The sequence below is a fragment of the Nerophis lumbriciformis genome, linkage group LG28 (genome assembly GCF_033978685.3).
Source record: "Nerophis lumbriciformis linkage group LG28, RoL_Nlum_v2.1, whole genome shotgun sequence".
Lineage (NCBI taxonomy): Eukaryota > Metazoa > Chordata > Actinopteri > Syngnathiformes > Syngnathidae > Nerophis > Nerophis lumbriciformis.
In genome coordinates this window covers 29813067-29825566 of record NC_084575.2, presented here as the reverse complement: position 1 = coordinate 29825566, position 12500 = coordinate 29813067, and the positions used below count along the sequence as shown (strand labels likewise).

General features: G+C 43.2%; 1 protein-coding gene across 1 annotated transcript in view; it reads left to right on the top strand.

The window, feature by feature from the left end:
* LOC133571037 (dihydropyridine-sensitive L-type skeletal muscle calcium channel subunit alpha-1-like) overlaps positions 1–12500 on the top strand; it is a 202645-nt gene that overhangs the window by 65335 nt on the left and 124810 nt on the right. The window contains exons 14-18 of the mRNA XM_061924015.1: positions 3435–3549; positions 5415–5517; positions 5583–5652; positions 5723–5855; positions 8621–8750. Of these exons, the coding sequence (XP_061779999.1) occupies positions 3435–3549; positions 5415–5517; positions 5583–5652; positions 5723–5855; positions 8621–8750 (551 nt within the window). The remainder of the gene's footprint in view (positions 1–3434; positions 3550–5414; positions 5518–5582; positions 5653–5722; positions 5856–8620; positions 8751–12500) is intronic.

The window sequence follows — 12500 nt, the reverse complement described above, 5'->3', positions numbered from 1 at the left end:
CCATCCAAGCAACGTTACCATGGACGCCCCTGCTTATTTCAGCAAGACAATGCCAAGCCACGTGTTAAATCAACGTGGCTTCATAGTAAAAGAGTGCGGGTACTAGACTGGCCTGCCTGTAGTCCACACCTGTCTCCCATTGAAAATGTGTGGTGCATTATGAAGCCTAAAATACCACAACGGAGACCCCCGGACTGTTGAACAACTTAAGCTGTACATCAAGCAAGAATGGGAAAAAATTCCACCTGAAAAGCTTAAAAAATGTGTCTCCTCAGTTCCCAAACGTTTACTGAGTGTTGTTAAAAGGAAAGGCCATGTAACACAGTGGTGAACATGCTCTTTCCCAACTACTTTGGCACATGTTGCAGCCATGAAATTCTAAGTTAATTAATATTTGCAAAAAAAAAAATAAAGTTTATGAGTTTGAACATCAAATATGTTGTCTTTGTAGCATATTCAACTGAATATGGGTTGAAAATGATTCGCAAATCATTGTATTCCGTTTATATTTACATCTAACACAATTTCCCAACTCATATGGAAACGGGGTTTGTACTTCGGCCCTAGACCATGTAGTGATTTATATGTGAGCAGGAGGATTTTGAAATCAATTCTCTGATGTGCAGGGAGCCAATGTATGGATTTAAGAATTGGTGGAATGTGCTCACATTTTTTGGTCTTAGTTAGAACTCTAGCAGCAGCGTTCTGAACAAGCTTTAGCTGCCTGACAGTATTTTTGAGAAGACCTGCAAGGAGACCATTACAATAGTCTAGCCTACTGGTAATAAAGGCATGGCAAGTTTTTCTAAAGAGGGTCAAATGTGCGAGAAAATGAGAGCAGACAGTGTTGACAAACAATGTTGCAACATTTTGTGGGAACCGCAGGTGCAGAAACACAAAAGAAGAATCCCTGTGGGATGCAGAAACTGGCAGAGAAATTTTCTGTGCGACGTTCATATTGTTGTTACTCAGTTTGTGGGTCTGATGGACCCGTTGCATTTCGTGGCTTTTAATGCCTCACAATCAAACACTTGTATGTTAAAATACTAAACAGATGTTTACCTTATCCCAATAAACATCTGTTGGCTGGCTGAGTAACAACAATATGGATTCTTAATAGCACTAGTTGTTAAAGATCCCTAAATATTCAGCACAACAATTAAATGGGGTTGGAGATGTCCTCTTGGGTGGGGTGGAGTTTGGCAATAATCATGTGGTGCCACCAGTACAACACATCTTCAGTTGTGTTCCCCGACGTCATTGGGCGTTTCGGCCATTCATCACAAGCCACCCTCTGCCGAGGTTGGCCCACCACAGGCTGATCAGACCTGGGTGTGTGTCGCATGGTGGCACCACGTGGTTATTTGGCAGCCCATGCTGCATCCCTGCGCTTCAGCCACAGCCAGTGACTGCTCCGTTCTGCTGCGGTGGCAAGTTCTTTAATAGCCTTGCGTTGGGCCTGTCCTCTGATTCCTACTTCTTTCAGGAGCCTTGTGGTGGAACTGGCTACAAAGACTCTACAGCCCACCTCCACTGGCCACACCTTCACGTCCCAGCCCCGTGCCTCTGCTTCAGCTGCCAAGTTGGCATATCGCAGCCTCTTCCGTTCGAATGCTTCATCGATGGCGTCCTCCCATGGGACCGTTAGCTCAACGATGAAGACACAGCGGCAGGACAGTGACTGCTCCGTTCTGCTGCGGTGGCAAGTTCTTTAATAGCCTTGCGTTGGGCCTGTCCTCTGATTTCTACTTCTTTCAGGAGCCTTGTGGTGGAACTGGCTACAAAGCCTCTACAGCCCACCTCCACTGGCCACACCTTCACGTCCCAGCCCCGTGCCTCTGCCTCAGCTGCCAAGTTGGCATATTGCAGCCTCTTCCGTTCGAATGCTTCATGGATGGCGTCCTCCCATGGGACCGTTAGCTCAACGATGAAGACACGGCTGCAGGACAGTGACTGCTCCGTTCTGCTGCGGTGGCAAGTTCTTTAATAGCCTTGCGTTGGGCCTGTCCTCTGATTCCTACTTCTTTCAGGAGCCTTGTGGTGGAACTGGCTACAAAGCCTCTACAGCCCACCTCCACTGGCCACACCTTCACGTCCCAGCCCCGTGCCTCTGCTTCAGCTGCCAAGTTGGCATATCGCAGCCTCTTCCGTTCGAATGCTTCATCGATGGCGTCCTCCCATGGGACCGTTAGCTCAACGATGAAGACACGGCGGCAGGACAGTGACTGCTCCGTTCTGCTGCGGTGGCAAGTTATTTAATAGCCTTGCGTTGGGCCTGTCCTCTGATTCCTACTTCTTTCAGGAGCCTTGTGGTGGAACTGGCTACAAAGCCTCTACAGCCCACCTCCACTGGCCACACCTTCACGTCCCATCCCCGTGCCTCTCCTTCAGCTGCCAAGTTGGCATATCGCAGCCTCTTCCGTTCGAATGCTTCATCGATGGCGTCCTCCCATGGGACCGTTAGCTCAACGATGAAGACACGGCGGCAGGACAGTGACTGCTCCGTTCTGCTGCGGTGGCAAGTTCTTTAATAGCCTTGCGTTGGGCCTGTCCTCTGATTCCTACTTCTTTCAGGAGCCTTGTGGTGGAACTGGCTACAAAGCCTCTACAGCCCACCTCCACTGGCCACACCTTCATGTCCCAGCCCCGTGCCTCTGCTTCAGCTGCCAAGTTGGCATATCGCAGCCTCTTCCGTTCGAATGCTTCATCGATGGCGTCCTCCCATGGGACCGTTAGCTCAACGATGAAGACACGGCGGCAAGACAGTGACTGCTCCGTTCTGCTGCGGTGGCAAGTTCTTTAATAGCCTTGCGTTGGGCCTGTCCTCTGATTCCTACTTCTTTCAGGAGCCTTGTGGTGGAACTGGCTACAAAGCCTCTACAGCCCACCTCCACTGGCCACACCTTCACGTCCCAGCCCCGTGCCTCTGCCTCAGCTGCCAAGTTGGCATATCGCAGCCTCTTCCGTTCGAATGCTTCATCGATGGCGTCCTCCCATGGGACCGTTAGCTCAACGATGAAGACACGGCGGCAGGACATGGACCAGAGGACCAGGTCTGGGCGCAGGCTGGTTGCTGCAATTTCGGGTGGGAAGATAAGCCTCTGGCTGAGGTCTACCCGCATTTCCCAATCTCGGGCTGCATTCAGTGGGCCTAAGTCTGGAGGTGATGGCTTAGTCCGCCGTTTCTCTCCTTCCCGGATGAAAGTTGTTTTGTGTGGGAAGGTAGCCTGAGCATTTAGAGGCATGGCATTGGTGACTACTCTCTTATTCTCAAGTTCGGCAGCTAAGCACTTCAGTACCTGGTTGTGGCGCCAGGTGTATCTCCCTTGAGTTGAACATTACACAAGAGTTGAGTTGCCAAATGTCAACATGCCACATGCCAACGTCCCATGTAATCACTAAGCTGGTATTTTCTTTGACTGCAATCCATCCAGTCATTCTTCTGAATGTCTTCCTGGCCATTGCAGTGGATAATTTGGCTGAAGCGGAGTCGTTGACATTGGCTCAGAAGGAGAAAGCAGAGGAAATGAATCGAAAGAAAGCACTCAGGTTAGTCGTTCTTTGTCACCGCAGTTTGCAAACGCATGGTAAACGTGTTCAAATGAAGGAAATCTGCTCATATTGCGGCATCCACAATATTTATGGTTCTTTTTATTAGCTTGCAATTTGGTCATCATTTTAATGACGACTTAGTCCAGGGGTCGGCAACCTTTACCACTCAAAGAGCCATTTTGACCAGTTTCACAAATTAAAGAAAACAATGGGAGCTACAAATATTTTTTGAAATTTAAAATGAAATAACAATGCATAAGAAGTTTTTTTTATTTCTTTGTGCTATGTATAAACCAGGGGTCTCAGACACGCTGCCCATACCTTAATATGGAATTTCCATACCTTAGAATTTCCATACCTTAATATGGAATTTGAATGCTGGTGCGGCACGCGGGTTTTATATGAATAGCGCTTATCAGCGTCATACAGTATATAGCACCCACTACGACCAGCGTGCCTGATCAACCACACGTTGTATGGGGCTTTCACTTGCTCACGTAGGTGACAGCAAGGCATATTTGGTCAACAACCACACAGGTTACACTGACGGTGGCGGTATGAAAAAAAACAAAAAACTTTTAACACTCTTACTAATAATGCGCCACACTGTGAACCCACACCAAACAAGAATGACAAACACATTTCGGGAAAACATCTGCACCTTAACACAACATAAACACAACAGAACAAATACCCAGAATCCCATGCAGCCCTAACTCTTCCGGGCTACATTATACACCCCCCGCTACCAAACCCCGCCCACCTCAATGATGTGTGGGGGAGCAGGGTTGTGGTGGGGGTGGGGTTTGGTGGTAGCAGGGGTGTATAATGTAGCCCGGAAGAGTCAGGGCTGCATGGGACTCTGGGTATTTGTTCTGTTGTGTTTATGTTGTGTTAAGGTGCAGATGTTCTCCCGAAATGTGTTTGTCATTCTTGCTTGGTTTTGGTTCAAAGTGTGGCGCATTATTAGTAAGAGTGTTGAAGTTGTTTTATATGGTCACCGTCAGTGTGTTGACCAACTATGCATTGCTATGCTGTACCGTCATGGGACGCTCTTATTATATAACTGTAAGGTTGAAAATCTGAGAATATTAAACCCGGGAGTTTTCTGCGAGAGGCACCGAAATCCGGAAGTCTCCCGGGAAAGTCGGGGGGGTCGGCAAGTAAGCTGCTGAGCCGCATCAGAGTGATCAAAGAGCCGCATGCGGCTCCGGAGCCGCGGGTTGCCGACCCCTGACTTAGTCGAACAGTTATATCTTCAAATGGCCCTAGTTGAGTCCTTTTCTAGTTTTTCAGTAAGGTATATATATATATATATATATATATATATATAAGAGATATATATATATATATATATATATATATATATATATATATATATATATATATATATATATATATATATATATATAAGATATATATATATATATATATATATATATGAAATATTTGAGTTGGTGAATTCTAGCTCTCAATATACTCGTCCCCTCTTAACCACGCCCCGCGCCACCCCGACCACGCCCCCCACACCCCACCCCCCACCTCCCGAAATCGGAGGTCTCAAGGTTGGCATGTATGGCCCTAGCACAAACTATAAAACACCTTCTCAATGTATTTGCTTGTTTTTTTGGAGGGGGGGGTTAAACTCTTTTATTAAATCCATCAATTAGCCACACCGTCCTTTAAGCAGCAGGGTGCAAAGTGTAGGAAAAAGTAGCGGCTTGTAGTCCGGAATTTACAGCTGAATGTGGCTACATTATCTTCTGAGTACACCCATGGTATTTACAATGCATGACATGTGTGTGAATCATACAATGATCATGTTTTTTGTTAAACAAACCAACCAATACTATGATTCATAGGACCAATTTACCCAACAAGGGTTCTGAGGAAAAAGCTAACCTGGCAAAGAAATTAGCTGAGCAGAGGGCCAAAGGTGTCGAGGGCATGCCTACTACGGCGAAGGTAAGTCATTTTAATGAAATATAGACTTATGACCTATGTTTAAAAACGTTCCTTTCAATTTGCAGCTGAAAATTGATGAGTTTGAATCCCATGTGAACGAAATTAAAGACCCTTTCCCTCCAGCTGACTTTCCTGGTAAACACAGTTGCTGAATCGTATTGTCATTGAACAAAACCGTGAGGTCGTTGAATATCCCCGACTTTAGGTGATGATGAGGAGGAGGACCCGGAAATCCCAGAAAGTCCGAGACCTCGTCCAATGGCTGATCTTCAATTGAAGGAAGAAGCGGTACCAATGCCAGAAGCCAGTTCATTTTTCATCTTTGGACCGCAAAACAAGTAAGACAGAAACTAGGAAAACACTGTAAAGATGTAGAAAATACTACACATTTCTAAATATTACCTTTCCATGCCTTTTATCAATGACTAACAGAAAGTTGTTATTTTCGTAATACTACTCGACTCTCAATTTCAGGGTTTCTGCAGGTGTCAGCAAATCTAATATAATGTTTTTTATTGCCTTCAAACAATTCCAACGCCCATGTCCGACTGCATATCGTTGAATATATATATATATATATATATATGTATATATATATGTATGTGTGGGAAAAAAAATCACAAGACTATTTCATCTCTACAGGCCTGTTTCATGAGGGGGTTCCCTCAATCATCAGGAGATTTTAATGGGAGCATTCACATACCATGGTTTATATAGGGCACAGAGTGGGTGGGTACAGGCTGGCGTAGGGGCGTGGTGATTGGCTCATGTGTTACCTAGGAGGTGTTTCCGTCTGTGGCGGCATGCTGTTACAATTTCGCTGCGCTTGTTGAGGGATGACAGGTCTGGACGGTAAATAATAAACAGTTTCTCTTTCAAGCATAGGTTGCATCTTTTGTTACCACTATTGTAAGGTGTGCTGGATGCAAGAATTTGCCATGTTATTGAATATTCAACATTATTGTCTTTGAGGTCCCAAATGTGTTTGCTGAGTTCTGTGGTATTCCGCAGGTTTTGGTTCCTGAAAGAAGCCTTGTGATTGTTCCATCTGGTTTTGAACTCTCCCTCGGTTAATCCTACATATGTGTCGGATGTGTTAATGTCCTTGCGTGTTACCTTAGATTGGTAGACAACTGATGTTTGTAAGCACCCCCCGTTGAGAGGGCAATCAGGTTTCTTTCGGCAGTTACAGCCTTTGTTGGTTTTGGAGTCGCTCTGTCCGGGGGCCGACGGCTCATTTGCAATTGTTTTGTTGTGGTTTGAGATAATTTGTCGTATATTGTTCATACAGCTGTAGCTCAATTTAATGTTGTTCTTGTTGAATACTTTTCTTAGGGTGTTGTCTTTGGGAAAGTGTTTGTCCCTCAATCATCAGGAGATGATTGAGGGAACCCCTCATGAAACAGGCCTGTAAAGATGAAGTAGTCTTGTGATTTTTTTCCCCACACATACATATATTGCGCTCTACTACGGTATCGAGCACTATTTTTTGGATAACCTTATTAAGACATATATATATATATATATATATATATATATATATATATACATATACATAGTACACACCTTCTCATTTCAGTTCGTTTTCTTTATTTTCATGACTATTTACGTTGTAGATTGTCACTGAAGGCATCAAAACTATGACACCTGTGAAGTGAAAACCCTTTCAGGGTTCTTGAAGCTCCTTGAGAGAATGACAAGAGTGTGCAAAACAGTAATCAGAGCAAAGGGTGGCTATGAAGAAAATAGAATATAAAACATGTATTCAGTTATTTCACATTTTTTTTGTTGAGTACATAACTTCACATGTGTTCATTCATAGTTGTGATGCTTTCAGTGACAATCTACAATGTAAATAGTCATGAAAATAAAGAAAACACATTGATTGAGAAGGTGTGTCCAAACTTTTGGCCTGTACTATATATATATATATATATATATATATATATATATATATATATATATATATATATATATATATATATATATATATATATATATATATATATAAATATATATATATATATACATATATATATATATACATATATATATATATATATATATACACCTGTATGTCTCTATATATATGTATGTCTATATATATGTATGTCTCTCTCTCTCTCTCTATATATATATATATATATATATATATATATATATATATATATATATATATATATATATATATATATATATATATATATATATATATATATATATATATATATATATATACATACATATGAGTGTATGTATGTATATTAATAGCATACCATTTTCTGTATGGTCAAACTTGTAAGCATTTGACAATGATAATGTTGAACAGTTGAAAAATGTACATTAAATGTGGCCAAATTAAGCACAAATGTGATCATAAGATATAATGATAACAACAATGCAAGTAAACCTTTTAAAAACAATAAACATATTGTCATTACTGTTGTATTTTTAATCATTGTAATTGGAAGGTTCATTCATTCATTTTTCATTTATTTCAGGCAATGACATAAAAAAATAGTACAAAGTTGACAACACATAAAAATATAAATTAATATAGTGCAAAAGGTAATGTACAGTAATGCATGATTGTCAAATTGTCAAGGTCAATAACTTAATTCAACAAAAATGGACTCAATATTCGTTGGCAAAATTTGCACTTCAATAAATATTGAACATCTTGAAGCGAAGTTTTTTTCACCCAACTGGAAAAACTGGGTTAGGTGGTTTGTTTTGTTGTCTTTTTTGTTGCCAATTGCAATCATATGCATTTTTAATGCCTCATGACATCACATTTTTTATGCTTTTTAATGACATGTAAGGCCTTTTATTTCTCAAAATCCATTTAATGACTTTTAATGCTTATAATATATAATATATTATATATATAATATATTATATATATTAATTGATTTATTATTATTATTGTCTATTGTGAGCAAACTGTGGTGCTGAATTTCCCCCAGGGATCAATAAAGTACTTTATATTCTATTATATTCTATTTTAATGCCCCAAGAAAACCTTGAATGTTGTTTTTTTCCTGAAACTCTATTGTGAAAATGTTTGACTATTTGACCTATTTTGACCTTTCTTTGTTTTTAGGTTCCGAAAGCTGTGCCATCGCATCATTAATGCAACTACTTTTACCAATATCATCCTCCTTTTCATCCTGCTGTCATCTGTTTCTTTGGCAGCAGAGGATCCTATAGACCCAATGTCCTTCAGGAACCAGGTGACAAAATATAAGATAAAAAGACGAGATTTTCGGGGGAAAAAAATGCTAAAAAAGTATTGAAATTATCTGCCCATGCAGGTTGTACATTTTACTTAATAAGACATGTTAAATTAAGATTTATACATCTAGAAATTAGCAGGACTTTTAAGCAAGAAAAAAGTATTCTGAAAACAAGCATTATTTAACATACAATTCTTAAATCAAGCATCCTCGGGATGTTGCAGAATCTTTAAACAAGAAGAGGGCAGATCATTATTTCGCAATGCAATCTGCTGAAAATGATGGAAAGGGCCACTCAACATAGCAACTGACACTGTGGTCAAAGTTAGAATTGCTATAAAAACACACTTTAAGATATTCAACACTCTACTCTACTCTATACATCCATCCATCCATCTTCTTCCACTTATCCGAGGTCGGGTCGCAAAAGCCCAAACTTCCCTCTCCCCAGCCATTTTGTCCAGCTCCTCCCGGGGGATCCCGAGGCGTTCCCAGCCCAGCCGGGAGACATAGTCTTCCCAACGTGTCCTGGGTCTTCCCCGTGGTCTCCTACCGGTCGGACGTGCCCTAAACAGGCGTTCGGGTGGCATCCTGACCAGATGCCCGAACCACCTCATCTGGCTCCTCTCCATGTGGAGGAGCAGTGACTTTAGTTTGAGCTCCTCCCGGATGACAGAGCTTCTCACCCTATCTCTAAGGGAGAGCCCCGCCACCCGGCGGAGGAAACTCATTTTGGCCGCTTGTACCCGTCATCTTGTCCTTTTGGTCATAACCCAAAGCTCTTGACCATAGGTGAGGACGGGAACGTAGATCGACCGGTAAATTGAGAGCTTTGCCTTCCGGCTCAGCTCCTTCTTCACCACAACGGATCGATACAGCGTCCGCACTACTGAAGACGCCGCACCGAACCGCCTGTCGACCTCGCGATCCACTCTTCCCTCACTCGTGAACAAGACTCCGAGGTACTTGAACTCCTCCACTTGGGGCAAAATCTCCTCCCCAACTTGGAGATGGCAATCCATCTTTTCCCGGGCGAGAATCACAGACTCGGACTTTGAGGTGCTGATTCCCATCCCAGTCGCTTCACACTCGGCTGCGAACCGATCCAGTGAGAGCTGAAGATCCTGGCCAGATGAAGCCATCAGGACCACAACATTTGCAAAAAGCAGAGACCTAATCCTGCAGCCACCAAACCGGATCCCCTCAACGCCTTGACTGCGCCTAGAAATTCTGTCCATAAAAGTTATGAACAGAATCGGTGACAAAGGGCAGCCTTGGCGGAGTCCAACCCTCACTGGAAACGGGTCCGACTTACTGCCGGCAATGTGGACAAAGCTCTGGCACTGATCATACAAGGAGTGGACCGCCACAATCAGACAGTCCGATACCCCATACTCTCTGAGCACTCCGCACAGGACTTCCCGAGGGACACGGTCGAATGCCTTCTCCAAGTCCACAAAGCACATGTAGAGTGGTTGGGCAAACTCCCATGCACCCTCAAGGACCCTGCCGAGAGTATAAAGCTGGTCCACAGTTCCACGACCAGGACAAAACCACACTGTTCCTCCTGAATCCGAGGTTCGACTATCCGGCGTAGCCTCCTCTCCAGTACACCTGAATAGACCTTACCGGGAAGGCTGAGGAGGCAAAATTGATTTATTCAGTGACGTGCGGTAAGGTTCATGGCTGGTGAGGCACTGACTTCATCACAGTCAGATTTACAAACGTATGAACCCTAAAGGGTCCACACCTTCAGGTACCTTGGAGTCCACATCTCTAATGACTTCTCCTGGACAGTCAACACCACATCAATCATCAAGAAGGCTCAGCAGCGGCTACACTTCCTTAGAGTCCTCGGGAAGTACAACCTGAAGCCTGACCTGCTGCTGACCTTCTACCGCTCGTCCATCGAGAGCCTGCTGACCTACTGTATTACGGTATGGTGCGGCAGCTGCACTGCAGCAGACAGGGAGAGGCTGCAAAGAGTGGTCAAGACGGCTCAGAAGATCATCGGCCGCCCTCTCCCCTCTCTGACGGACATCTACACCTCCCGCTGCCTCAACAGAGCCAGTGCCATCATCAAGGACAGCACCCACCCTGGCTCTGACCTGTTCCACCTGCTGCCCTCTGGGAAGCGCTACAGGTGCATTAAAACCAAAACAAACAGGCTAAAGAACAGCTTCTTCCCCAGGGCCATAACCATCCTGAACGGACTGCCCCATTGTCCCTCATAACTGCCTTCTCTTCGGTGCAATAACCCATTTCACCAACCACCCTGTTTTTTTTTTGTTTTTTTTGTTTTTTATGTTTGTTTTTTTCATGTATATATTCATTTCACACCATATTCATTGCACTTCTACATTTTTTATATTTTTATATATTTGCACATTGTTTTTCTAGCATGCACACATCGCACTGTATGGAATGGCCTCAATCTCGTTACCTTGCGTAATGACAATAAAGCTGATTCTGATTCTGATTCTGATTCTGATAAAGAGTATCTTATTCACCATTTGATTGGCAGCAGTTAACGGGTTATGTTTAAAAGCTCATACCAGCATTCTTCCCTGCTTGGCACTCAGCATCAAGGGTTGGAATTGGGGGTTAAATCACCAAAAATTATTCCCGGGGGCGGCGCCGCTGCTGCTGCCCACTGCTCCCCTCACCTCCCAGGGGGTGATCAAGGGGATGGGTCAAATGCAGAGGACAAATTTCACCACACCTAGTGTGTGTGTGACAATCATTGGTACTTTAACTTAAATTTAACTTTACACATACAAACTGTAACACACAAAAAAGCACATTTAATTAAAAAAACCTCATTATGACCTTATTATGGTCTTACCTTTACTTACAAGTGCGGGAACAGTGGTGTTCGTGTTGGAGGAGTTGTGAATGAATGAAATATGAAATCCGTGCTGCAGTCTGCAGGTGTACCTAATGTTGTGTCCCTTGCAGTCGTTCACGGCTCCTCCGGCACGAGCAGTGTTGTTTTTGCACTTTTTGGCTTCTTGTTAAGTGACTTTTTTTGGGTGGATTCGGTCTTGCACGTGGAGGGTTTGGGTGTGGGCTTTGGTTGGTGTGGCGCTCCCGACGGGGGGGCACTCTGCGCGGGGGTGCATTAACCGGCACCAGGAGGCGGGATTACTGCGAGCCTCACACAGTTCGTCTTCGCAGCAGTTTTATGATTGCTCAGCACAAGAAATATGTTACACACATACAGTTGTTGACAAAATACACTGTACATTATATACCTCAGCTAACTAAACTATGGAAATGTATAATATAGTTCATATAGCAATACGGTCTCACTGCACAGCAGGCCAGCAGTTAGCCGAGTCATTGCGCAATCCATGTTGAGGCACTGAGTGACGTGCCTCAACTGGCTGCTGATCACCGCACCGTCTCTTCTCAGTATTTGAACGGCAAATGTGAAAATTCAGCGATTTTGAATAAAAATAATCTAAAACTGGTGAAATAACTTTATAGTATAATCACTGAATACATATAACAATTTAATTAATTTGTTTTCTTTTTACATTTTTTTTCTTTCCATGATGGCAGGTGAGGCTCCGTCTCACCTGCCTCTAGTGACCGCACGTCACTGGATTTATTCATGTTAAAATCAAGATCATGATGTGAAGTCAATGACTAACATAAGTGAATAGCTCTTAAAACTCGGGAAAATGTTGAGAAATAACATTTTAAATCTTGGCAAAATGGCAAATAATTTCCAGTGTGACAAAT